The sequence below is a fragment of the Cavia porcellus genome, unplaced genomic scaffold, assembly GCF_034190915.1.
Source record: "Cavia porcellus strain 051 isolate PalLab524CR breed Dunkin Hartley unplaced genomic scaffold, mCavPor4.1 scaffold_11, whole genome shotgun sequence".
Taxonomy (NCBI): domain Eukaryota; kingdom Metazoa; phylum Chordata; class Mammalia; order Rodentia; family Caviidae; genus Cavia; species Cavia porcellus.
The window spans coordinates 856,221-883,626 of NW_026947494.1; the positions used below are offsets into that span (position 1 = coordinate 856,221).

The window sequence follows — 27,406 nt, forward strand, 5'->3', positions numbered from 1 at the left end:
GGGCTGCTGCTTGTGACAGGCCTGCAGGCTTGGCCTGGTCACTGTTACCCCGGTCCCGGAGGGTGGCGGGCTGCACCCATGAGGCAGGTTTGGGTCACACTATCCACTCACCGCCCCCGGGCTGCACCAAAGGATACAGTTCTCATCACCCTGCCGGTTCCTGGGAGGCCCCGGCATGTTCAGCAGGACCAGCTGGGCATCCTGGGACTTGGCCAGGACGACACCGTTCAGCTTCACGGCTGTGTGCATTCTCCTGACATTGGACTGGTCCCTGGGGGCACAAGGACGCAGTGCTGGCGGCGTGGGTTGCAGCTGTGCCCACCACCATGGTGCCCACACATGCCAGCAGCAGGGTAGGCTGAACCCGGGCGGGCTCCTGGTGACCTGCTCAGCAGTGAGCAGCAGCTTCAGTCAGGGCCTGAGAAGCTGGAAGCGCCGAGCAGCTGCAGAGCACGCTGAGTCCACAGAGAATGGGGGTAACAGGAGTCTAAGAGGGCCCAGCCTGGCTGCCAGACAGGAGAGCACAGGGCCACTGTGGTCTGGGTTGTCCCTGATGAAGTCCCCGGCATACCCAACCCTGACTGCCCGACGGTACCCGAGATGCAGCTTTCAGGCTGCAGAGGCCAGTGCTGCCTTGGCTGCTGCGGTCCTGGCCCCACCTGCAGCCCACGGGGAAAGTGGAGCAGCTCCCGCCTCAAACTCAAAGTGGCTGTGCCCAGCACAATGCCAGGAAAGATCACAGCCACTCGGATCGGCACTGCCGGGACACATGGGCATGCAGACACACACCTGGCTGTCTCATCGCTCTACGTGTCCCCAGGCAGGTGCCCACGGTGCCCTAAGGAGCCTTTCTAGTGGGACTGCTGTCCCAGGAAGTTGCCCGGGAAGCCTGCTGCACAGCACTACCCCCAGCCCACTTGAGCTTCCGGCTCGGGAAAACCTGCTCATCTGGGGACACTGCAGCCACAGGACAGGGTCATGGCCAGCCCACCACCACCAGTTTCACCATAGCCCTTCCTATGGAGCTCTTGTGCCTCAATGCAGGGACAACAGAAGTGGGCCATGAGGTGTGGGTCAAGGGTACCCAAAGATGTCCCTGGACGTTGTGTGTGCCCACTCAGCCTAAGCTGAGGGTTTGGCCTGGGTGGGACTACATGGTATCAGGAGGAAGCCAGGGCAAAGGGCCACTGTCCTCACACCAACTCAGCCTGACAGTCATAGGACTGGGGGCTCCCCAAAATGGGCTTTCCTTAGAGCCCCGTATCTGCTGCCTGGGGAAACCACTGTCCCCAAGTGGCTAGAACTGCATGTGACCCTGAAGGCCAGCAAAGAGCTGAGGGCTTGGAACTCACACATGGCCCTAACTACACAGCCCAGGTCTGGCCCTGCTCGGGTCCTGGGCACAGGTGGAAGAGGGCAAGCAGTGTCCCTGGCATTCTGCAAGCCATGGGAATCAATAAGAGGATGAGCGTCCAGGACTGGACATGGAGCAGGGCTTTTGCCAGAATTGCCAAGGCTGCCTGCAACCCCTGGCCAGCACTGCATGCCAGAAACACTCCCACGAACCCGCCCGATTCAGGTGCAGGGAGCAGGTGGACAGGCGCTCACGCAAGGCTGAGCACAGGCATACGTGCAGGGGAAGGCACAGGGCAGCAGGCGGGGCTCAGACTCACAGGCCTCCCCATTCCCTCCGCAGCGAGAGAACAGAGGGCAGGTTAGTCCGGGACAGGGCACCTCTAAAGACGCGCCCCACCCTGTTTGCTGGGGTAGGGCACTTTCGTGCCACCCAGCACCCACCCCCAAGACTGGATTGAGAAGTGGTTTCGGACCCTGGACCAGGGCGGGGCCTCAGGGGAGACTGGGATGCACCACATCCACTCCCTGTGGCTCTGGAGACCCTGGCCGGTCTTGGGGTCTTGGGGAACATGAGTGGCCGAGTTGCCGGCAGGATAGGAGCTGGAGCCCCGGGCCAGGGGAGCTAGGGCTCCTTCAGGACACCCCAGCTGTGCGAGGCCTCACCCTGCTGCATACAGCGCCCCCAAACTATAGGAGGACTCCTGGGCTGCTGGACCTGTAGGCCACAAGGCAGACACTCACGGCTTCAGGCTGAAGAGGTCCCTGAACCCCGCCGCGCTGCCTGCACTCTTGTCTTTGTGCCTCTCTGCAGTCAGCTTCTCCTTTGTCCAGGTCATCTGCACCTTATCTGGCGTTGGCGGGGCCTGGCTCCTGGTGGCCCCCGCGGCGTGGGCCGCAGTGTTCCGGTCATGGATCAGCTGGGCCTGGGGGATACAGGGGAGTGGACTCAGCACAGCTGGGGGCTCTGCATAGCCCCCAGGAGAGGCACTCACGTGTCCAGCTGGTGGAAGAGCCTGCAGGCCACCACATGGACCCTGGTACTGCCCCAACTGCCAATCCCTGGGCACAGTATTCCACCTGTCCTGCATGGTCCAACTGCCCCTGCCTTGAGAGCCACGGGACAAAGGGACAGGCCACGAGAGTCTTCTCCCTGCAGGTGGCCTGAGACCACACCTTCCCACCCCACCATACAGCTGCCCACTGGCCCCATCTCTAGGCCTCGTGGGGACAGACACCCTGCTGGGGCTCCAGGGACAGGGCTGGTCACAGGACGGGTCTGCAGCCGCCTAGGAGGACAGGGGAATGGAGAACCTTACAGTGGCCTGAACCCACGACTTAAGTAGCCCTCGATTCCCAGGCCAGGCCTTGTTCCCAAAGGGACCAAGGTTCAGGGTACCTGGGACAAGGGGACGATGGAGTCACACACAGGAGGGCAGGACATGCAGTGATGGGGACACGAGTGGGGGCTCGGGTCCCTGCCCAGCTCTTTCCCAGGGCCTGGTTTTGGGCTCCCCGCACCTCTCTCTCCTGCTCAGTCTTCGACAGCTGCATCTGCCGCAGCATCTGGGACCTCTGCTCCATCATCAGCGTCTTCTCGTAGGTGAACGCGGAGATGTCATTCTCCACCTGCAGAAAGGGGGCACAAACGGCCTCGCCACCATCCCCATCCACTGTGTCCACTGTCCCCTGGTGTGGATGCCATATGTCCTGACCTCTTTGCCCTCCCTCAGGGGCCTAGACGCCTCGCTCAGTGGTAGTGGTGCCAGAATGTGAGGTTAGTGTCATAAGTGGACACACTCACCTCCTCCAATGTTTCAACCACGTGCTACCACATGACACCCGGGTTCCGGACACAGTATTCTGGTCGTGCCACACAAGTGGCACCTCAAGGCACACTCATATGTAACAGGCATCCTTTGCCAAATTCGGGACAATTTGTCACCAACAGAAGTCAAAGCCACCAAAAGTCCCCAATCGCTGCCCTTGGAGTAACAGAAAGCTCCAGCAAATGGCCAGTCAGCCTGCACCATAGCTCTGATGATGTCACCAGAGCAGGGCCTGGGTAGGGAGGGCAGCTGGCACAGGGCCCAACCCATGCACACCACAGGCTCCAGGTGCAGGGACCTCACCCGGCCTCGGGCTGTCCCTGCTGCCCTGCAGCCGCACTGGTCACCTCCCACACCCAGGGTTTGTTCCCAGGCAGCTTGTCGCTGGGTCACCACGGCCGGGATCTCAAGCTAGGCCACAAATAACAGGTCCTGGGCCAGCCTGCAAGGACTGAGACTGGTCCACGTGACCCATGCTAGCAGGCCTAGGCTAGGCAGGAGGGAGCAGCCCTAGGCCACAGGTGACGCACACAACTGTCCAGCCCTATGATGGTCAGAGAGACAGGCATGGACAACAGGCCACCACAGTGCAGTGTTCTTATACTGCCACATCACTGCCAGGAGGGCAGCAGGTACCCCGGGCTGTGTCCTGCGGCAGCTCTAGCCATAACCACAGGAACCGGGAGCAACCAACCAGATGCACAACGACGCAGCACAGAGCTGTTGGGTTCAGGGGCACCCCATGTCCAGCACCACAGGCCACTGCAGCAGTGACCACCGTTGGGGTGGTGCTCAGCTCCCACAGATGACAGCACTGGGAACAGGGAAGTGTGACCAGCTGGGGAGACCACACATTGGGGTCCCAAGCCACACAGAAGTCATCTAGAGGGCACACGGGCTGTCACGCTGCCCCCGCCTCCCCGTGGCCTCACGCACCATCTCCACCACCTCGACCTCGGCGCTGATGCGGAGGTGGTACAGGAACATCTGTAGGTCCTTCTTCATCTGGATGCTGTTGTCGGCTTCCTGGGCCACTGTGAAAATGCGCATCCGGCACTTGCGCCACACCTGGGGGTGCAGTGTGGTCACTCGGGGCCCAGCAAGCTCCTGTGCCTGTGCCCAGCCCGGCCCCCGAGGCCCACCTTGTGCTGGCGCAACAGGAATGGCAGCAGCATGAGCATGCCGCCGTCGTGCACAATCCACCACACGTCAATGTGACCCTCGCCCAGCCGCTCCTGGTTCTGGGGGAACGCATCGATGTTCTTGGCCACCAGCAGGGCCTGGTGCGCAGCCGTAGTGTCGCGGACGGTGTCTGCAGGGACAGGTGGCAGGGGCGGGTTGCTCAAGGATGGATGGATCACAGACCTGAGGGCTCAACCCTCACAGTGTGACCCCTCTCCAGATGCCCTGCCCTTCAGTGACAGTAGCTCCAGCCTTTGGTGGTCCCCAAGGCTGTGGCCTCAGGACCAGGGGCGTGGAGCTAGGGACAAGTAAGACAGTGTCTGGCCAGGATGCTGGGGATGGGGTGGGGTGGCAGGGCCACACGCACCGACAAAGTTCTTCCAGGAGAAGGGGTTGTCTGCCTGCTTCCAGGCCTGGGGCCAGGCCATGAGCACTGTGTTGTGCTTCATGCCGCCCAGGCCTGCCGACTGGATCAGGTGGGACGTGCCGTCCCGCAGGCTGGAGGACACCACCAGCTGGCAGAAGCCCTTGGTCTTCTCTACACCCATCAGCGCCCGGATGTTCTGTGGGGGATAGGAGAGTCGGTGTGCAGCCCCCAGCTTGGCCTGGGCTCGGGGGCTGGGCGGGGACAGGATGGCTGGCTGTCCGTGGTGCTACGCGGCTCTTTAAGGGACCTGTGCTGTTCTCGAAGCCATACTGCATCCCCTGAGCTAAATCCCCAGCCCCAGACAATCATTTTGGGCCACATGATCTGCACCTCATCTGCTGCAAATGTCCCACAAATGTGTCCACTGACAACTCTTCTACAATAAGCACATGTCACGGGCTTCAGAAACTAAACACCAAAGAATTCCAGGAGCATAGCTCACAGAATTAGAGAAGACAATCCTAAAATTCACTTGGAACCAGAAGAGACCTAGAACAGCAAAGCAATTCTGGGCAACAAAGGCAAGGCAGGGGGCATCACAGTCCCCAACTAGGCAAAGACTTTAAGTACAAAAGCCCAATCACACAGGAAATATCACAAAGAATCAACAACTGTGATCTCATCTTATTAAAAAGCTTTTACACAGCAAGAGAAACCACCAACAGAGTGAAGAGACGACCCATGATGTGGGAGAAAATGTTTGCCAGCTGTTCCTCAGCAAAGGATTACTATTTTTTTTTTTTTTTTTTTTTTTTTTTGCCTTTTTCCTTTTTACCGGTACCAGGGATTGAACTCACGACCGCCTGCTTGCAAGGCAGGTGCTTATGCCACTGAGCTAAATCCCCAGCCCCTAAAGGATTACTATTTAGACTATATAAAGAACTAAAAAAAAAAAAAAAGGACCTCCCAAATTTAAGATCCAATCCAAAAATTGCATCTAAAATGCACACACACCTCTCAGAGAAAGTAGAAACAGCAAATAAATATATGAAAAGTGTTCAACATTACTGATCATTGGAGAGAAGCAAATTAAAATAACACTGAGATTCTAACTCACCCCAGAAAGAATGGCTGTGATCAGGAAATCAATAACAAATGCTGGAGGGGCTGTGAGGAAAAGAAACCCTTCTCCACTGTTGCTGGGAGTGTAGACTGGTGCAATCACTATGGAGATCAGTGTGGAGAGTCCTCAAAAAACTAGGACCAGAGGTCCCATTCAAATCAGCTATTCCCCTTTTGGGTATCTTCCCAAAGAATTAAAAATATATGCACCCATGTTTGTCGTAGTACAGACTGAAATACCTAAATTTTGGAAATAGCCCAAATGCCCATCAACTGATGAATGGATAAAGATGTGGCGTTTTTTTAATATAACGGAGTACTACTCAGTCATGAAGGATAAGCTTGAGACACGTCTAGGTAAATGGATGCCTCTTGAGACCATACTCTTAAGTGAAATAAATTAGACATATATGTGCAAATATCACATTGTTTGGTAAAAATCTGAAAATGTAAATAAGGACCAAAATGTACAATGGATATTGTGAAGGGGGAAGAAATTGTTCAAAAGAAAAGTGAAACTGGGGAGGGGGAAGGGCGAAAGAAAGGAAGGGAAGAATGAGAAAAGGGAAAATGGAAACAAAGCTTTGTGGAGGAGGAGGAGGAGGAGAGGCTGAGGGAGGGGAACCGAAATGTAGGCCTCGCGTGGGTACAGACTTCCTAGAGTGAAGTGACCGTGCGTAACCACTACCAGAAACTCGGGAATGATGAAGTACACAGAAGCAAAGCAGCCGCCCTGAGCAGCTGGCTTCCGCGGGGAGCTGGACAGTGTGGGCTTCCACCTAAGGCGGGCAGAGCCCTCCTGGAAGAGGTCCTATAGGTGTGACAGGACCAAGCGTGGACACCTGGCCCTGAGTTGGGGAGGAGGTGTAGTCCCGGGTGCGGCCCCAACCCCTACTTCTGCACATCAGGACCTCAGCAACAGTCACCCCTGCATTTGTGGTGCCCCCCAGGGCTTCTGCTGCCACCCCCATACCCCTGCCCTGCGTGGTGTCAGCAGCCCTGCCCACCCACCACGATGACACCTGAAGTCAGGCTCAGTTTGCGCCCACATCCCTGGAAGCTGCCGCCAGCCACACCAGGGAGCAGCCAGCAGGGAGGCAGGGCAGGAATGAACAAAGGAATAAACTGAACTCAGGAACGGCCACAGTAGGGACACCTGGCTGCTGAGGGTCCAGCCAGCAAGAGGAGGGGTCCTGGGGACGTAGCTGCCCTGGGCCTGGAGGAGAGGTGGGGGGTATGGGGCTTCTTCGGAGGAGCAGGGGCCCCACCAGGATCTGCTCTCTAATCTCCTACCAGGCTGGAACCTGGCTTGACAGACACCACAGTGTGAACCCTGCAGTCAAAGGGCCGAGCGTGTGCCGGTGGCCCTGCTGAAGAGGTCCGCAATTCTGTCCAGCGGCTCCACACCAGACCCTAAGCACCTGGGCAGAGGGTGTTCTAGGTTGCGTGGCTCAGTAGCGCGTGCACCTGGCCCATGGCCCCAGGGTTGTCCTTAGCTCAGCCAGGCTGATCCCAGGTGACACACGGCGCCCCTGGCCTCTCAGTGGCGGTGGATTGGGTCAGAAGCCTGTTGCCGGCACTCTCCAGTACCACAGCTCAGCACCAGAACTGCCCAGGCCCCAAGGAGCTGAGCAACACACAGGGCCACCCCACTTCCGGGCTCCCCCAGGTAACCCCATGGGGTAGGGTATGTGAAGAACATGGCACTCAAAACAGGGGCGCCACTGAGGAAAGGCTCCCTGGGGCAGGTCGGACCCGGACATTAGGGGCGCAGGAGGACCACGGCACATGGCCATGAAGCAGCCACAGGGACCAGGCTGAGACCCACTTCTCTCCAAGAGGGGAAGAAGAGAGTCCTGGCCCCCTGCCGCCCAAATGCACTGGCCCCTGGGGACCGGAAGAGACTGACTGGTGATACCATCGTCCTGCAATGCAGGGCCACGGCTCAGGCTGAGATCACTGAAGGCCACGGCTGTCCGCCACCACTCTGCCTCCACATAACTAACCTGGTTTCAAAGACCCAGAGTGACAGAGATCCACCCAGGACACCTCACAGGCCAGCAAGGACACCTGCTGGGAAGGAGCAGGCCCCAGCTCGACAGAGCCCTGCAAAGGCTGCTGGTGACGGATGATGATCAGATGATAGCATGCAGCTCCACGAGGACAACACAGGCTGGGGTAGCCATGGGGGCAGCGTTGGCCCTACTTAGGTCTGGAATTCCCACTACCAGTGGCAGAAACAAAGAGACCTTGTTTGGGACCCTAGTGTTGCAGGGACGCCAGCTGTGACCCGAGACCATGGCTGGGGTCAGCATCTCCAGGAGCAAACGCCAGACCCAGCACACAGTAAGGGCCAGCTTTTCCACCTAAAGGTGGCCACGGCCCTTCCAGCCAGGCCACGATGCTGGGTTTCATTGGGTCCGAGCCCACTGGCTGCCGCAGCCCCATGCATGGGCCCTCCACGCATACCTCCTCAGCCCGCTGTGCCTCGGCGTGCTTGTCCAGAAAGGTGCCCTCCAGCACAGAGCCCACAATGGTCAAGCCCTTGCCGGCCTTTAGCTGTGAGGTGAAGGACAGCAGGCGTGGATGCTTCACGGCCTGCTCTGCATCCAGGTTCAGCATCACCAGCACCTGGGGCCTGAGGACAGGGCAGGGGCTGGAGAGGCAACGGGACGGAAGCAGGAAGGCAGGAGAAGGAGGACAGGCACCCGCTCTCACCCTGGGGTCCCTGGCAGCCATGCTGTGGGCCAGCCACAGGCCAGCGCTCCATGTGGAGGACACTCTTGTCTCCAGTGGGGACACCTGCTGGTCCAGTTTCTGCCTACTGCCTGCTGGGCAGGCTTTGGACACCCACAGCAATGGCTCACCTCCAGTTCTTAGTGTGGGGAGGCCCGTGCTCCACACGCAGTAGGGCATAACGGGCGGCATTCAGCGACAGGCCCCTGATGCCATCACCCCACTCCTTCTCAGCCCTGTGAGGACAGAGGGAGGTCTTCATGTACAACAGCCTGGAGGGGCTCACCAGCAGGCAGGATGGCACACAGGGTGGGTCTGGGAGGAATGGGAAGCAGAGGCAGCACAGAGCCCAGGCTTTGGCACAGTGGGCCAGGCAACTGGTCTTCCAGCAGGGACAGCCACCTCCCCAGCCCCTGCCCTGGACTTGCCAATGGAGGAGTCAAGCAGGCCAGTCCAGGGGGAAAGCCGGGGCAGGGTGGAGGGGGCCCCAGCCTGAGTCAGTCAGCTCTGCAGTGGGTCGACAAGATGGGGCCACAGGCAGCCCCTCAGTTCAGAGAATGGGGGGTCCATGCCATGTCATGCCAGTCCCGGGGCAGAGCCAGGGCCAGGCCGGCCACGGGGGACTAGGAGGCCACAAATGACAGAGAGCAGTGTTAGAGGTCATGGCTCTGAGACGCAGCAGTGGTGCATGGTCACTGGCTGCGTGTTTTGCAGACCTGCGCTTTGAGGAAGCAGGAAGCTTGCCACACACACTACCCCACCCTGGCTGTGCTGTGTGGCCAACCTGGGCAGGGAGACCTGGCAGTGATGTGCACAGGAAGTCTCATGAGGGTGGACAGGGTCTCAGCCACTTAGGACACAAGAACAAGTGCAGGCGTGGACAAGGACACACCAGCAAGACACAGCCTGTGCGGTACAAACACCAACCACCCGGTGCCCTGCCACCCAGGGCTGCCGACAGCAGCAAGCTCCAGGCCGGAAGGGGCTCTGCCTGTCCAAGCCTCGGCCAGGTTCCGTGTCCCTGCCCCCTGCTGCAGAGCACCCCAAATCTGGTCCTGGCTGCCCCAGGGTGCTGCTCACCCGCGGTACTCGATGTACTTGTAGATGCAGCCAGCAATGAGCATGGCAAAGAGTGCGTAGTACCAGGAGCAGATGAACATCAGGGCCAGGCACAGGCTCATGCCCAGGAAGGACAGCGTCCTGTGGACACACGGCTCAGGCTGGGACCTCACACGCCACCATCCCCGACCGCAAACACCGTTCCCATGTACAGCCATCAGCTGACCCAAGCCTCCTGGAGCTGACACAGGGCCTGGCTCTGGCTCTAAGATGACACCATCGCCCACGCCCTCCTGCAGTATTTTGGCCCCTCAGGACACGAGGTGGCCTTCCTGTCCCCAGGGCTGGGCGCCCAAAGCCCTCTCAGGCAGCCCACCCCCCAACCCCTATGCTCAGGGTGAGAAGGCCCAGGCTGGCCACAAGGTGGGGGCTCTGGCACCGTGTGGGACCAGGAGTCCTGAGGGACCAGGGGGCACGACTGGATCCACCGTACCAGTGGTAGAACTTGAAGCGAGGGCGCCAGTTGGGCGTGCGCAGCAGGGTCTGCACAGCGCAGGCCAGGTTCACAAACAGATAGCACATGAGGAAAAACCTGGGCGGGACAAGGGGGTCACAGACTGTCAGTCGCACTGGCTGCACTGCCTGTGTCCGGCTCCCATCTCCTGGAGACCTGCAGTCCACGTGGACACAGGCCATTCCCTGCAACCCTGGGCCACATGCTGCGTACAGTGAGCCACATCCCCGCATCGCTGCCCACTCCAGCCTGGAGGCCCACCCCCCCAACACTTGTGCATCCACCGGTTGCTCATCACTGTCTCCCAGGCTGAGGGTGCTCGGCACACAAAGGGACATCGGCCACTCACATGGACAGGATGGGAGCCACACTGTCCAGTGAGGCAATGAGGATGCCGGTCTCACAGATGAAGGCCGTGAGCAGCAGGGCCCATGTGGGCTCCCCATTGGATTTTCCGTGGCCAAATACCTGTGGGCATGGGGGGGGTGGTCGAGGAAAATAAGCAGTCCTGACCTAACATGTCACCGGACTATCCCAGGAGCCTGGCTTACCCACACCCAGAGTCTCCAGGGAGCCTTGTCCCATGACACCCAGGCTGTCCCTGCCAATGGTGAGACTGCCCAGGCCACAGGATCCATGGGCCAGGCAGACAGACGTGTCCATCGCCACTCTGAAAGCCACACCCAGGAAGAGGCCTCTCACAACCTCCCACTCGACCCCGACTTCCCAGGCCCACAAAGGGCAATGGTGGCCACGGAGGCCAGGCGAGGACGCACCTGCAGGAAGGGGACGATGCCGTCACGGGCTATGGCCTGCAACAGGCGGGGTGCTCCTGTCAGGCTCTGCAGGCCAGCACCACAGGTGGAGAAGAAGGAGCCAATGACGATGACCCAAGGGGATGGCCAGGCCAGCATGCCAATGACTAGGTTTCCCTGCAAGGCCTCTCCAAACCTGTGGGGGCAGGGCAGGCAGTCAGCGCAGCTTCCAGGAAACAAGCTGTCTCCTGGAGGGGAGTTCCAGGTGGGGTCAGCTCCTCAATGAAAAGTACCCGGCTGGTATCCTTCAGGTCCACCCAGTGTGCCAGAACGCTCCAGAGACTCTCGGAAGCAGCCCCAGCTCCCTGAGTTGCCATGGTCACCTGGGAGACCTGGCCTGCCATGGTCTACTGACTACATGGCTTCCCTCAGCAGGGTAACTGAGACCAAGCCCTGGTGGACGGCATTCCACCAGGCTCCACCCTGATTCACTGTCAGTCCGTGATCCAAGGCCCCACCCCAGGCCCAGCAAGCAGGCGCCTGCTGGGCAGTCTGGGGCCTCCAGGGCAGCCCAACCAGACAGAGGGCCTCTGCCTCAGGGCAGGCAGAATTTGAGTCCTGCCAGAATTTCCCCTCAAAGACCAAAGGCCAACATACTTATCTCGTAAGACAACACCTTCAATGCAGGCCCCAAAGAGCACGATGCAGGAGAGATCTGGGGCTTGGATCAAGGAGTGACCAACCAGGCTGCAGTGGGAGACTGCAGTGCACATGGTGGGCTTGGGGCCATCGGCCAGCAGGCCTGGACTGACCCTATGCCCACTCATCCCGGGCGGTGCCACCTTCAATGCCACCCCACGCCCTGACCCTGCTGCCTGTCCCAGTCCCCAGGGCCACAGGGCCCTTCTCACAGCTCCATCCAGTTGCCTCACATGGGACTCTGGGTGGGCAGGATGTGCCTGGCCACACGAGACCACTGCAGAGACATACAGCTCAGCAGAAAGGCAGGGCTCGTGGATGGCAGAGACCTGCAGTCCCACCGAGCATGGCAGTGTCTATGCTTATCACTGAGTGTCCATGTGACAACGTGGCCACGCCCCCAGGCTGCACGTGAAGTTACATGACCAAGTGTGAGGGAAGTGGGGTCCAAGTGTCAAGGATGACTGGCCTGCATGTGCTGGGCAGCCCAGCTCCAGAGCATAGGGTTGTGGCCAAGACCTCGGCTGCAGCCCCTAGACAGCTCTGCATGGGAGCAGAGGGGTGCAGGAGGCCAGACACCAATGCCTCCACCTGATAGTCTGGCAAGGATACAAATGAGAGACGTGGTCACGATGGCCAGGATGGTCCCCGTGGGGATAGACTTCTGTGCATCTTTGAGGTCCCCGGAGCGGTTGGACCCTGCCATGATACCTGTGGGAAACACGGACAGGCGAAGACCCAGCAAGGCATCAGAAAGGGTGGCACCATAACCACCAGTAGGGGCAGGATGGTGGCCTCTGGGGACCCTGTGTCTTCAGGCCACTGACCTCCACAAAACAGAGAACGAAGCCCAGACCCCAGCCAGGTGTCCCCAGGTCATGGTGAGGCCGGAGCCACGGTGACCCCTTCAGGCAGCAAGGACAAGGCCCAGCCCAGCCAGTCCCCACCACCGTGGAACCAGCAGCACCTCAGAAGCGCCTCTCCCACTGCACTGCAGCCTTGAGACCTCAGTGAAGCGCAAGGCCATGGCCAGAAATCCCAGGATGGAGCCATGGGCTGATGCCTTGTGGCCCAGCCAGCCTAAAGGATGCCTCGAGGTCCAGACCCTCCTGCTCTGGTCCACAGGAAGAGTCGTTGCACAGAGCTCACACAGTGCAGGGCAACTCCAGCCAGAGGACAGAGAAGCCAGCAGTGAGTAGGTCCAGTTGGAGTCTCCAACCGTAGCAGAGGATGGCAGGGGATCAGGGCCTTGGGTGCATGCAGGCCCCTCCTGGGTGCCATCGCCAGAGCTAGCCTGGCAATTCCCAGGGGGATTCGCTCAGAGAGATACAGAGAGAGACAGAAACATCAGCAAGACAGAGAGATGGAAGAGAAACAGGGAGGCAGAGACAGAAAGGCAGGAAGAGACGAGAGACAGCCAGAAGCAGTGATAGAGACCGTGACCCCAAGGAGCAGTTAGGGAAGGACAGGAACACAGATGGAGACAGACAGGGAGAAGCAGAGACACACAGACACAGAGAAAAGCACAGAGACAGCAACAGCAAAGCGGGAAGTGCGGCTGAGAACAGCGACGGGAGGGCTCACCAGTGACAGAGGGGAAGTAGATGCCAACCAGCAGGGTGAAGTAGGTCGTGATGTCAGTCAGCACGTAGGGCAGCCCACTGGCACGGCTCTCGTCGGGCACGGGCACTGCAAGCACGCCCTCCTTCTCCACGAAGGCGCCCTTGTCTGAGTACGTGCTCCATAGGTTTGCTGAGGAAACAGGCTGCTCACTGGCGGATTCTGGAACCTTCTGTCCAGGCTCCCTGGAGTTGGGTGGCTCAGAGACACTCAGAGGTCGAACAGTCCACAGCGTCCTCCTTGACTGCAAGCTGTCCTTGCCAAACCCAAACGACACCCACCCCTGCTATGCAAGGCCCCGTGGGGGGCCTGGCACCCCACAGCCCTGAAACAGCCCTGGGCATCAGCGCTTCACAAAGGCACCAGTGCCAACCCCAATGCTGTCAGGGCAGGTGGCCGAGCAAGGGCAGCACAGCCCTCGTTGTCTGTGGATGGCTGGGCGTCCTCACAGGCCACAACATGCCTCACTGCCCAGCATCCATTGGCACCCCTCTGTTCTAGACCCCAGTATCTGCATGACTTTGTAGGGTCTCCTACAGGGCTGGGCTCATGGGTCAGGACCTCGTGGGAGGCGCAGGATGGTCTTCCCTGTCACCCAGCCTGGGCAAGCACTTGGGTGCCCAGCAAGGTCCCACACACGAACCTGACCCCAAGATGCAACCGGGGACCAGAGCTGCTTTGTGACTATCTTATCTGTCCCTCAGAGACAGGCCTGTCTCCGGGTGTGGGTACGACAGATGGCTGGGTTAGGCAAAAACACCCTAGAGGGAGTCAGTGCCAAGGGCAGGAAGGAGTGTGACTGTGGTTGGGGACCAACTAAAGATTAAAAGCCTCAACAGTCAGATTTACATGCTTCCCTAGGGGATCAGAGATTCCTGGTACCACCCTTGTGAGATTCTCATGTAAACTATTATCTATTTCATTGAGGCAGGCCACCTGCACCCACCAAGACTAAGCCTAACACTGGAAAGAAGACCGATCAGCCAGGTGCCTTTGCAATAACCAGGTCAGTATTGGCCAGACAGCTACACCTGAACTCACTGGCTGACTACAGATTTGACCCAGGTTACACCACCTCCTAATTTTGCTCTATAAAACTTTCTCAGAGAAGTGAGATCATTGACAACCTGCCTATCTCTCAGCAGCTCTTCTTGCTCCCCAGCCAACCGCCCTAGCCCTTGTTGATCTTGGAATTCACTGCAGTCTGACGTCCAGCAGGCTGGCAGTGACATCTGACCCTTTATCAAGAGGAGTGGGGGGACGGGTCCCTCACAGAGCAGGGCCCACACCCAGCTACTCTCTTGACACTGTTCTGCGCTCCATGAAATGAACTCTGGCTCTGAGACCCACGCGTGGGTCTGGTTGGCCATGGGCGCGGGGGACAGCCAGGTGGCTGGGGAGGGCGGCCAGCTGCAGGTCTGGCCAGGCAGAAGCCAGGGACACAGTCGGGCAGGAGGGACTGGGATCTCGCTTTGGGGCTCACCCAGGAAAACGCCGCTGGCCACGCCGGGGATGCCCTGGATCTCAGTGACGTTGTTCTGCATGAAATACTGGTCACAGGTGGCGCTGGAGCTGGAGCCATTGCAGAAGAGGCCCCAGAGCGCAGTGGTCACTATTGCTGAGCCATTGTTGACCACGTGAACCTTGGCACAAGTGTCGAAGCTGTGCTTTGCCAGTGTGCGGTTCCCCAGGAGACAGACCCTGTGGTGGGCAGGTACACTCAGCTTCCCCACTGCTTCAGGGTCCCTAGTGTCTGATGCACAGAGCTGATGCAGGAGCAGCATGACCCAGCCCGAGCCACCGTGGGCTGAGGTGGCTGGTCCTTCCAGGCTGCCCAGCCTTCACCGGCGTCTCTGTGAAGGAGGAGGCACACCTCCACCTTCAGCCTCAGGCACCCTGACCCCAGCCCCACGCCACCCCAGCCCAGCTGGGGCCCAGGTCCTGTCCTGCCCCACCTCACACGCTGGCTGTGACCCAGCCACTCCCTTCTCAACTAACTGGGAAGGGGAGGACAGGGGCAGAGGCAGGGGCGGCCGAGGCCAGTGCCAGGAGCGGGGAAGGTGCACGGCAAGGGCAGGCCAGAAGCAGAAGCATGAGCAGGCCCACCAGTAGGGGCAGGGCCAGAGCCAGGGCCAGGATCAGGGACAGGCCAGGCCCGAGGGCAGACTCACGGAATGTCGGGCGGGTCAAAGGCAGTCTTGATAACACCAGCATAGATGGCCAGGATGGACAGCACCACACAAGCCAGGAAGACCAGGGCCAGCTTGTTGACATACTTGACGCCCACGAAGACCACCACAGCCATGAGGGCCAGCGTGCAGGTGCCATACACCCGCATGTTGTGCAGCATGGCGGCTGCCTCGCCACCCGCCCCCTCTGCATGAAACAGGGCCGCTCCTGGGGAGATGTAGGTCTGTAGGACCGGGGTGGGTCAGGAGGGCCAGCTTCCCAGACTCTGGGCCCCTGAGTCCCAGCCCTCCTGGCAATCTGACGCCCCCAAAGCAAGGAACATGAAGACCTCCTCATGCAGACAAGGGTCCCACACCCCAACTGCCTCGCAGTCCAGTCCTGCCTGCCACACTGCAGCCCAGCTGTGACCAGTGCGAGGGAGCAGAGGGGGCCTACTGGGCAGCAGTCTCCATCTTTGTCTCTCTGCCTTTTACCTCTCAGTCTCTGTCTCTCTCAACAGCCCATTGCCTCTGGCCCTCCCAGATGGCACAGACCAGTGAGGAATGTGCCACAGGCCTCAGAAGTGGGGGCTAAGGCTTTGGGAACAGGGTGTAGCTGGAGCCTGGACAGGGCAGGGTGGGGATGCAGGGCACCTGGGGGCAGCCTGTGGGCAGAGCGCTGGGAGAGATGAGCTACCAGAGGACGCTCACCAGGAAGATTTCGATGGTCCCAAGGATGTACATGGCCCCAGCGAATGTCGTGCCGAGGTAGAAGCAGAGGCCGACAGCGCCCCCAAACTCAGGCCCCAGCGACCGAGATATCATGTAGTAGGAGCCGCCAGCTGCAAGGGACATGGGAAAGACACAGGTTAGGAGGGCTGGTATATTCACAGAGCCGCAGAGCTGGGGGGGCCATAACCCACTGAGCACTATGTGGCGGGTACCAGGGGCTTTTGTGACCCTGGCCTCATTTCCCAGGGAGGGGTGTCCAGCAGGCAGTCCTCAAGCACATAGGCACAAAGCCAGGCCACAGCCCAGAGCCAGCCCTAACAGCCGGCTCTGCTCACAATTCTCACACAGAGGCAGAGCAGGGCCAGACTGTCTGGGGACGGTGGTTGTGTCCTTCCATCTTGGGAAACAGAGCCCAGGGAAGGAATCAGAGCCTGCAGCCAGCACGGCCCTGCAAGCAGCATCAGGGAGCACACATCGAGAGAGCAGGGTCCTGGGACTCAGCGCCCAGTCTAGGCTATCCGCTAAGGCACCTGCGAGACCACAACCTGATTCGAATAGCGCGGTAGGCCTCACCTTTCCAGTGAGATGCACACGCACAGAACTCGCTGAGGGTCCAGCCAGTTTACAGGGCCCGCACCCACTTTGCATGCGCCCTCCTGGGGGCCATCTCCCACAGCTGCAGCCACACACTCAGCTGCCACAGACATAACACAAGGCCCTAGGGCACACGCTGCCCCTGTGGGCCCCACCGCACCCCTCATCAAGAGCCTCAGAAAGACTGGGTTTAACATCAACCCACAGCTCAGGGGAGTGAAGACCAAAATGCTGTGGGCCCTGGTCGGGGGGGGGGGGGAACAGCACTCAGGGTACAGGGGACACAGGCAGGCAGACAAGGAGTCTGCCCACAGCTACTGCAGAGCCCAGGGCCACCAGGAATCCCAGCCTGACCACCCATGGCCTCGAGGCTGGTGCAGTGACACTGCACCTCCCCGTGCTTTGCAAGCTGTGGGGCTCAGTGTAGCAAAAGCACTTATTTAAATTAACCTGTGGGTGACAGCAGCTCACCTGGGACCACGCCGTTGGTGGCAATGGCACTCATGGAGATGGCAGTCAGCAACGTCTGCAAAGACAGAGGGCCCCTGAGGGCAGGTGCCTGGGGCCCCCAGCCTGGCTCCCAATCTCAGAGGGACAGCGTGAGAAAATGTGGGCACCCTGGGAACACCCAGGCCCATGGTGCCCTGGTCCCAGTCCACAGGACACCCCAACTCGGGGCTCTGGTCCTGGCAGGCTGACTTTGCCCAGGGGCCACTCCCTAGTGATCCCCAGGGAGCTATCACCCTGCACTGAGGTGCATAGCCCCTCTCATGCCCACTCCCCCAAGGGATGGATCCTGGTCTCCAGCTACCACCACCTCAAGACAGCCTGCCTATGACACCAGGAAGGGCCAGCAGCCACTGTAAGTGACCAGACAAGATGGACAGCACCATGGCCTGCAGCCAGTCACAGGGCGCCCAGTGGGTAGTCAGGTGATGAGTGGGAAGTAAAGAAGGTGTGCTAGTTCTTCTCGTGAGAGTAAGGCAGAGACAGCAGGGTGGGGACCCGGAGATGGAGAGAAGACCTCCCGTCACCAAGACAGACACAGGCCACAGGGCCGAGGATATGTCCCGACATGCTGGAAAGAGGCCCACAGAAGGGCCTGGCAATAGCTCAGCATGCCCTATGGGATATCAGTGGGCCAGTCCCCAGCAGGCCAGTGGGCAGCCTGTGACCCTTGGCATGCTGGCGCTGTGGGCCAGACCTGTGGGGTTATCCCAAGGCTCAGAGTAGTAGACTCCAGGCCCCCATGGGTGAGGATGCCCCACCCTTGGGATCTGGGGGAACAGGTGGCCACGGCCACTCACGCAGGTGCAGCACATGGACACGATGAGGAAGGACTCCAGGACACCTGCTGCCCCTACGATCCACGTCAGGCGCAGGAAGAGGATCACACCCAGGATGTTCTGCAGGCAGGGCAGGTAGACACCAATGAAGGTGCCCATGCGCGGGGCCTGGAAGAGAGTACTGTGTCCAGGGGCCCGGCTCTGCACACAGCGTGTAGCCTGGCCCTCAGCCCCAACCCAGGCCTTCCCCGGACCCCTTCCTTGCCTAAATGTGGGCGGTGATTCTGGCTCACCCTCCTCTCACCTCAAGCATGGTGTAATAAGGCTGGGACATCACACAGCCCAGCACTGAGCAGGCCGGGAGGTGGCCTCCGACCCCTATGACCCAGCTGAGAGCCCCCTAGGAGGACACACTGACCACCACATGGAAGGACAGGAATGCTCCTCAGGAACCACACCCAGTCCTTGCTGGAAAGCATGCAGAGCTCCACAGCTGAGGCCCAAGGCCCAGCGTGAGGGCAGCCAGGCCTGGGCACCCCACTCATGGCACCACGATGACAGGCAACAGTGATGTCCAGCAGGGAAGCAGCGTGGCAACCCCTCTACCCCTTGGTCTGCACCCTGCAGGCCGCTGGAGACTGAAAACCATGGTCCCCAGAGAGGAGGCATGGCCACCTGACAGGAAGTCCCTGGCTGGGAGCCTCTGGCCACACGCATGGCTCCCAGCTCACCAGGGCTCAGCCTCTGACCCCACTGGCCTGAGGGAGCATCCTGGCCAAGGAGGGGACAAGGGGCAGTCCCTGATCTTTCCACCCTGGAGACACAGCCCGAGTGGGACAAGTCCATTCCCTCAACCAAGTTCCATCTGTCTGTGGCACAGGGCCCTGCCAAGAGTCCTGCAGCGGTCTGCAATCCAGTCTGGGACAGCAGGTCCCCAAGCAGCACAGGGGCCAGGGCTGCTGCCTGGGGTGGGTGCCAGACGGTCAGGACGAGGCTAGGGCTGGCTTCCGGGCACGTCCCTACCAGAACCCTGGGAACTGTTTGTTCCTCAGCACAGGCTGGGTCTCCCCAGCATCTGCTTCAGCACAGAATGGAGGAACAGACAGACAGACGCTGAGCAAGGCTGGGATAAAGACCCTCCAGGCCTCGAGGCAGCCCTGTGCCAGGTACAACTGCGGAAATGCACTCGAATGAGACACCCATCGCCTGGAGCTCCACCCACTGTCCCACAGGGCTGGGGTGGGGCACTGCATCAGACACTGGGCCAGGAAGCCTCTGTCACTCAGTACCAGAACAGCAGCCAGAGCCAAGTGGGTCACAGTACCCCACTGCCCACCCCGTCCCCGTCTGTGCCCTGTGTGGGCTCCGTGACCCCCACCAGCGGGCACACACCTCGGGAGCCCAAGTACGGTCCACTGCAAGTGCAGTGCGAGGAAGGAGGGGAAAACCACTGCGGACAAAGGACACTACTGAGGGAGGTGGGCAGTGGGTGCATGGGGAAGGCGGCTCCCCAGCCCTCTCGTGTCCTCGAGCCTCTCCCCCATCACAGGTCTCTCCTCAGAGAAAGTGGGGCCCTGGTGGTGTTTTTCAAAAAGGCAACTGGGCACAGTCCTGTGATCCCAGTACTGTGGGAGGCTGAGGAAGGAGGATCACAAATTCAGACTCTGCCCAGGCAATTCAGAGACTCTGTGAGACCCTGTCTCAAGATAAAAATTTTCAAGGAGCTGGGATGTAGCTCAGTACAAAGACTAAGGGCTCAATTTCCAGTACTGAACAAAAACCAGAAACAAGAAAACCAGGCAGCAGCGCCCCCTCTCGGCTGCCTGCTGGGGACAAGGTGGGAGACCTGGGGCCAGGTGAGTGGGGCCTGTGACCTGAGGGTGCAGGGAGCAGCAGCCTTGCTCCCATGTCTCTGGCACTGCCCGGGCCCATCACTGCCCAGTCCTGCAGCCACCCTCCCTTGAGGATGGAACCTTGTCCCCCTGGCCGGAAGCCAGGCCACGTCCTAGCATCTGCGGAGACCTGAGGGGGATGGCGCCTCCCAGGCAAAGGCAGGGCAATCCCGCATGCAACCGAGGCTGCACGGGACCAGCTAGGGCCGGACAGTACCTTGGCTTCCCGCCGCCTGCTGTCTTCATCTTCCTCGTGCTCCACCACGCCCTGGCTCAGGTTGGTGTAGGTGGCCAGCTTGTTCAGCAGGGAGGACACCATGGGGTTGCTGTCCATCTCCTCCTGTTGGGGACAGCACCCGTCATGGGGCAGTCTGAGGGGGCCCTGGGCACCACGAGGCAGGCTAAGGACAGAAGGCTCCCCAGGAGGCCTGGAGAAGGTGGGGAGGGCAGCCCTGGCCAGGCAGTGCAAGGGGGCCCAGCTCCCACTGCCTGGTCACACCAGGGGCCTCCCACATGGCAGCCTGGACCTCCGCCTAAAGGGTATCACCTCAAAGAGCGCCATGTTCTTTCCCTCATAGTAGCTGTCTCGCTCCATGTCCACACTGCCGATGAATGGGCTGCTCTCCCGGGGCGTCCCATCTCCTGCAGAGAGGGGTGGCATCAGAGAAGAAAGCAGGACACAGTGGGCAGGGCAGGCCCAAGACACCCTCTGCTGCCCCACATCCCCAAGGTGGGGTGCACCATACACACCAATGGGCTGCGCAGTGGCCCTGCATGATGTTGAGGGCCTGCAGCCTTAAAAATCACTGTGGGCCCTAGACTAGGTGCAATTCTCACCTGCAGGCCAGAGCTAACTTCTGGCCCCTGAATACCCCAACTGTTTAGGGCATCTAAGAGGATGAAAAGTTTGCTGCTTTTTACACAAGACCACTGATGTGCCCAGCACAGAGCCAGCTCCTGCCACACTAAGTCCCCTATCCTTCTCTGTCCACAGGCAGACATAGGGCAGAGTCAGCTCTAGTCCACATCTTCTGTCTGCAGGCAGGGCCACAGGGCAGGTGCACACCTAGCAGAGAGTGAGGCTGGTACCTTTAGCCGAGGTCCTGAGTACCATGTGTGGTCACAGAAATGAGCATCTGGTGTTCTAAGGCAGAGGGACACAGTCCCCAGGGCATCCCTGGGCTTCTAACCTCTGATCCTATAGGCACAGGTCACTTACTCTATCCACCCTCCATGGATGGCTGCACAGCCCAAGGTGACCTTGCAACTTATGCTGGATCCCCACACTACAGCCCAGCATGTCAGTACCCTAACCACTAGTACACACACCACCACGCCAGGACTAAACCACACCTGATCAGTAGAGTGGGGACCCTGGTCTCTGTGCCCTCCTCGGCCCCCAAGGGGTCGCCCAGCCCAGGACACAACACAAGGGGACAGCTTCCTGGCCTGCCTTTTCTGCCTTGGTTTCCCACAAGATAGGACTTGCACACACATAGTGACCTCTGTAGGAACTCTGGGGCACAGAGCACAGCTGTCCTCCAGTGACCACTTCACAAACCCTGTCCTGGCTTGGCTGCACACAGCAGGCACCCTGAGGGGCCCCAGCATTTCCACCTCGGGCCATAAGCTAGGACATGGGCGTGAGCACTCTGCCCCAGCTTTACACAGGCAGGTGCAAGCCTGGGAAGGCAAGAACCACCAAGGCAGTGTGGCAGCAGCAGCAGGAGGAGACAGAAATGGGACAGGAGAGGCCAGGAGCAGACAGACCTGGGAGAAAAAGATGCAGGGCTAGATCCAAATCACACCCTCAAGCCCAGCAGGACCCCAGCCCCAGCCCCTTAGACAGGACCCTTAGGGGCCTCCAGGGACTCATCTGAGTGGGGCCTGGAGGCAGGGCCCACTCCTGGGTTACCACATCCTGCCCAAAGACAGTGGGTGCCAGGCAAGGCACCTCTGCGTCCCCTGTGCTGGAGACATGGTAGGCCACATGGGCACACAAGCCACAGGGGGCTCCTGCTGCAACTCAAGTCCTGGGGCTCTGAGGTTGGTGGCCCAGGAAGGAGAGGTGGTCAGGCACCCCTGCCTCCACAGGGAGGATAACAACAGAGTCACAATCAGTCCCTTCTTGGGTCCCAAACTTCGTAGTCCTGATCCCCTAGCACAAAGACCTTACACCAGGAGCTCCCCCCAGACAGCCCTGTGGTGAGGTGACTCGGCACCCAGACTGGGGCACATGCTACTCTACTGGGTTCTGCTTGACAGCAGCCGTGGGTCTCAAGTTCCCCAATCCCATGCCAGCACTATGGTTAACTCCCACTGGTTAGGTTGCAGTCCACAATAATGGCACCACAACATCGGAATCCCAGGACCCCCACAGGACCCCTGCTCAGGACATGCCTGAGCCAGGCCCTGGTCACTGAACTTGACACTGAGCCACTCCCAAGACCTAAGCCTGTGGCACTGGTTCATGTTCTACAACATGTAGAGGGGAAACCTCCATGAGGGCCCAGGCCTACTGGACAGCCCACACTAAGGGGCCTCGCAGTCTCCACAGGATCCCTGGAGGGGCTGCCTCATGGCTTAGGCATCCTTAGCTCTCCAGGCCCTCTCCCTACACCACAGCTGCATAGCAGCAGGCGGCACAGTGGTTTGTGGGGTCCCTGCCGAGCATCCTCAGGTTGGGGCAGGCAGTGAGGACAGCACCAGGGACCCAGAGGGCACTATCTGGCCCTGAGCTCGGCCCCATACCCCGTGTGGGGCTAGACACACTGCCATTCCTCCCTGGCCCCACTGAGCAGGGTCCTTGCACCCTGCAGCCTCATTGGCACATGGCTTGCCCAAGCTAGTCCTACAGTCTGGAGTGAAACATGGGCTGTTCACTCACAGAAGGGCCTAGAGGCTAGAGGCATCTCGGTCTGCAAACCCACATCTATACACGTACACACATGTGCACCTGCGCTGCTTGTGAAACCCACACCTGCCCAGCGTCTCTCATCCAAAGGTTGAACCACAACAGTCGGGAATGTGTGGGCTCCCTCATCCAGCCAAGGCCAAGGCTCACCTGCAGCAGACGAAGACCACAAGGTATAGGCAAAGCCCAGCGACCAGATGCAGCGTTACAGCGGGACAGGGGGGCCAAACCTCACTAGGCTGCCCAGGGGCCACTGGAATGTGCATCAGGACCAGGTCCATGCCCTGCACTGCACCTCCACCCTGGCCGCACCCATGCTCTGTACCACCACCGCCACCCCTGTCTTGCAGCAAAGCCTGGAAGAAGACAAAGGAAAATGCACCCTCCAGCTGCACCCTAGCCTGGGCAACAGCCTTGGCTTCCCCACAGACAGTGAGCGGCCCAGCGCTTCCAGGACACAGCACTGCCATGGGCATGCAGGGAGGCCAGAGCTCCCTAGGTCCACAAGGGGCACGATGGATGTCACTGTCCATTGTGCACAAGGCAGAACCCCAATTCTGTCTCTAGTGATACTGCTGGGCTTCAAGGTGAAACCTGATTACTGAGGTTGCTGTCTAGCGCTCCAGTTCGGTGGCTGCACCCAGAGGACACATAAAGGTGCCTCTTTCATGAACAGTGCCTGCTTTCATGAAACACACCATGTACTCTCAAACAGCTCTGACATCTGTACATGCGTGTGCCTGGGTGCGAGTGCACGGCTGTACACCTGTGCTCCTGTGAACATGTGTGTATGAAAGGCAAAGCCAGGTGGAGAGGGAAGGGAAGGCCACAGGGCAGCCATGGCCAAGGCTGCCACCGGGAAGCCCGGGGGGGGGGGGGGGGGAGAATCCTCTGGGCTCCAGCAACCTTGCTGGCGTCTGCAGCTGAACTAACATAGGGATGGAAGAAAGGTCTGAATGCCCTCACGTCTGCGAGCCTGCAGGCTTCCTTTGAGGGTCAAGGTCCTGCCACAACCCGTGACAGATACCAGCGTGAATGACAGTGTGCAGAAGACACAATGGCCACACCCAGTGCCCACTCCCCACCACATCATACCACAGGCCCCAACAGCCCATAGGTTTCAGATTCTCCCTCTGATGGGGCCAATCCCAAGCTCATGACCTTGCACAAGGTCACCACCGGCTGCCAGGGCTCAGGTTCCTCACCCGAGACAGAGGCAGAGGCACAGAAAGGCAAGTGGTAAGCAGTGTCCAGAGCCCATGCCATCCACCCACTCGTGGCTGGGTGCTCTTAGCACAGTTGCTTACCCGAAAGTTCGCCAGTGGGGCCAGCAGAGAAACATGCGCCCGAAGCTGCCCAAGTGCAAGGAACGATTGTCCTCCAGCCCAGCCCCGGGGAGCAGTGACGCAGGAACCCTGCGCACTGGGCTGTCTCATCTGGCAGTGCTGGGACGTGGCCCCCACCTTCCAACTGGGAGAACAAAGACTCGAGGGGTGTGGGCAGCGGAACAGAAAACCCGAGGAGCAGTCCATTCATGCAGCATGAATACCTGGCTAGACCACTGTTGGGGCAGCCATGGGGCTAAGAAACCTGCGCAGACGTCACGCAGTGCACACTACACACACACTGGCCAGGCAGGCCGCGGGGGTCATGGCCTCAACCCACACAGGTACCACAAGGGCCGTGCAGCCTCCGGACCCCTGGATTTCACGTGGGGCTCACCACAGCAAAGGGGGTATGCAAGTCAGGAAACACGAGAAGGGAAGCATGGGCTCCTTGGGGTGTGAAATCTTTCCGATTCGGGGGGCCATGCTGGATAAACCCAAATCTGCAGCCAACCTCAAGCACTTTCTCTTACCGCTGAGCCGCTGAGCCCTGGGCCACAGTCCCAGCAGCAGTCTGCTAAAAGGGGGTCCCCCCGATTGCAAGAGGAACCTTTCCAGCACTCAGTGAAGTGGCCAGGCAGGAGAGGCACTCATAGGCAGCTGCGGGCGGATTCTGTGTAGAACCACTGGAGAGGAACCAGTCTGCATGGGGTCCCAGAGACAACCCTGCCTCGGCTGTATCCCATCGGCCCTGTTGGCAGACGGCTGGTCCCAGTGGGATGTTGCTTCCCAAGGTTCCCCCGTATTTCCATGAACTGAAAACACCATGGCCCACTTCACCATCTGGTGATTTTTGATTTTAAGATCTCCTCTAACTCTTTTAAAACCAAATACACTCCAGTTTCACTTTGGACATGGAACCTGGGGCCTTGCACATGCTAGGAAACTGCTTTCCAATGAGTGATACTCCCAGTCTTTTCTATCTTTATTTTGAGATAACATCTTGCTAAATTGCCCAGGCTGGCCTCAAATTTATGATTCTCCTTCCTCAGCCTCCTGCACAGCTGGCACTGTCTGCTTCTTGAGAAGAGAATTACAATTAAAGTCTGCACTAAGGCCATCTTGACTTCTAGCGCACACACTAGACCCCGTATGGCACAGCCCAGTCCTCTCCCAGGCAATCCGCACACAGGGGCTCTAAAGGCAGGATGCCCACAGCAGGGCTCACACCCCGGGCTGGCCCCTCACACTCCCTGCCCAGAGACCATGTCCCCAGACACGGCCCACCAGGGCTCAGAGACACAGCCACTCACCTGTACTGGAGTCCCCATCCCCGTCAGTCTGCGCACTCATGAGGGCTGGGAGAATCTGAGCCCAGATGTAGGGCAGGGGCTGCAGCCACAGGGAATGGGCTCCCACGCCACCTGTTGCGTCTCCAGGGCAGGGTCCCTGAGATACTGTCCCCAGGTGCTGGGCACTGCTGGGGTGGCCTCTGTCAGCCGAATGAAACAGAGAGATGACGTGACAAGGGACAGCCTGGCGACCGGATCAGGTGTCCTCAGTCAGGCCCTTAAACGTAGCCGCCACCCCAGCCAGGAGGGCAGGACCCACACGCCTGCTGCCTGCAGGGGGGTGGTGCCAGTGGGGGCAGCCAGCCGGGTTCATCAGCAATGCACACAAAGCATCTGTCAGCTGGACAGATACTAATGACGGAAGGTCACACGGTAACCAGGATGCCAAACCCCAACTACGCAATCCCTCTGCCTCCCCAGAGACAAGCCTCTTTTTGGGCACCCCACATTTAAAGACTGAAAATGCTCAGCCTGTCCCGTTACAGTGCTGCTTTCTAAAAGTCTGTCATTCCCCTTGAGGAGGCCAGGACCAGCTGTCCCAGCCCACACACGACCCCTCAAGAGTGTTGGTCTACAACCAGGCTGCACCGGGCCTAACTCAGGACGTCAAGAGCCACTGGGCACCACTGCCTGATGTCTCTGCCCTAGGAGGCCCCATGGGCCAGAAGGGGGAGGACAAAAACAGCAGGTACTTTCCTGCCTCGGAGTAAGACAAAGCTGGTGGCTTTTGTCACCAAGTTTTAAAACAAGGACCTCCAGCCAATAAAATCCAGGAGGGAATAACCATGTCTGCAAGCCTCAGGTGGCGGCGGGAGCCACCTGGCTGGGGTGGCTGGTCAGAGCCCCCAGGGACATAGCACAGAGGAAAGGTGCAGTGGCTGTGTGGAGGGACCTCTCCTTTGAGGCTGCAGAAGAGTCATGGAAGTGTCTGTCATACCATCCCAACCTGCGTGGTCAGGAGGGAGGCACCAAGCACCACATAGGGCCTATTCCGCAAAACCAGGTGGGATTCCGACAGCAGCAGGTGCTGCAGGGTCTCTGGAAAGAAGTCCTGGGCCCACCAGTTCCTGCCCTTCTGCCAGATGGCCACTTCCCGGGCCTGCCCTCTCCATGGCCTCAAGAAGGCACACAGGTCTCTGGGGTGGAGCAGGGGTCCATATGCCCTCCTCTAGCCCAGGCACGCTGGAGCCTCTTGGGGCCCAAGGCTGCTGCACCCCACCCTGCAATGCCCACTACCTCCCTTCAGATGACCCAGCTGCCTAGATAGGGGGTTGAAAACAGAGTGGGGAGCGCTCAGGACTAGGGGAGCAGAGCCCATACGAGCCAGGTGCCACCCAAGAGAAAGGAGAACAAAAGGACTGGCTGGTGAGGAGGCTTGGCAGGATACACGAGGGACCCACTAGAGGAGCAGACACCAGACGGCTCTCTAGGCAGCCTGTGTCTCCAGTGCTGCGGGGAAGGCATGTGGTCCACCCCATATCACAAGACGGGGGCTCAAGACCCCACCCACAGGCTATCTCGGGCCCAGGCCCCCGACATCTCACAGGGGCCCTGTGCTGGTAAGCAACAGAGCCCAGAAACCCTGTGGGGACGCTGATCCTGGCCTCACAAAGCAGGGGGCCTTCAGGTGGGGCAGCCTCTCCTGCAGACAGCAGAGGCTGCAAGCAGAATCAGCCCTGGCACACAGGCAGACCTGCCTTGAGCCCTGCCTGAGCTGTGGGCCTAGGGTCTGTTCTGAGGCAATGGGCAGTGGCACCCCCAGGCCCCGTCCCTGGCTGCCCAAGCCCAGGAAGTGTCCAGTTCTCGGTGGGCAGAAGCCACACACACAGCTGCCCCCACTGCCTCGCTGCCAGGCCTAGCTTGCCTTCAGGCACAGCCTCCTTCTTGGACTACAGCTGGCTCCCTCC

The 27,406-nt window shown here is 59.7% G+C and overlaps 1 protein-coding gene across 6 annotated transcripts in view; it reads right to left on the reverse strand.

The window, feature by feature from the left end:
* The window catches only part of Slc12a7 (solute carrier family 12 member 7), a 54,871-nt gene that overhangs the window by 1,206 nt on the left and 26,259 nt on the right, over positions 1 to 27,406 (reverse strand). For 2 of the 6 annotated variants that reach the window (XM_063257916.1, XM_063257917.1), the window contains exons 2-23: positions 20,456 to 20,550; positions 20,126 to 20,248; positions 18,038 to 18,184; positions 17,202 to 17,256; positions 16,116 to 16,246; positions 15,408 to 15,649; positions 14,720 to 14,937; positions 13,201 to 13,368; positions 12,229 to 12,327; positions 11,575 to 11,632; positions 10,939 to 11,113; positions 10,512 to 10,630; positions 10,142 to 10,240; positions 9,670 to 9,789; positions 8,721 to 8,825; positions 8,323 to 8,491; positions 4,732 to 4,927; positions 4,325 to 4,494; positions 4,119 to 4,250; positions 2,875 to 2,982; positions 2,098 to 2,279; positions 112 to 271 (exon numbers count right to left, since the gene is read on the reverse strand). In XM_063257916.1, the coding sequence (XP_063113986.1) occupies positions 112 to 271; positions 2,098 to 2,279; positions 2,875 to 2,982; positions 4,119 to 4,250; positions 4,325 to 4,494; positions 4,732 to 4,927; positions 8,323 to 8,491; positions 8,721 to 8,825; positions 9,670 to 9,789; positions 10,142 to 10,240; positions 10,512 to 10,630; positions 10,939 to 11,113; positions 11,575 to 11,632; positions 12,229 to 12,327; positions 13,201 to 13,368; positions 14,720 to 14,937; positions 15,408 to 15,649; positions 16,116 to 16,246; positions 17,202 to 17,256; positions 18,038 to 18,184; positions 20,126 to 20,248; positions 20,456 to 20,550 (3,071 nt within the window). The remainder of the gene's footprint in view (positions 1 to 111; positions 272 to 2,097; positions 2,280 to 2,874; positions 2,983 to 4,118; positions 4,251 to 4,324; positions 4,495 to 4,731; positions 4,928 to 8,322; positions 8,492 to 8,720; positions 8,826 to 9,669; positions 9,790 to 10,141; positions 10,241 to 10,511; positions 10,631 to 10,938; positions 11,114 to 11,574; positions 11,633 to 12,228; positions 12,328 to 13,200; positions 13,369 to 14,719; positions 14,938 to 15,407; positions 15,650 to 16,115; positions 16,247 to 17,201; positions 17,257 to 18,037; positions 18,185 to 20,125; positions 20,249 to 20,455; positions 20,551 to 27,406) is intronic. The other 4 variants (XM_013140854.3, XM_003462111.5, XM_063257918.1 and 1 more) reach the window with 3 other exon arrangements.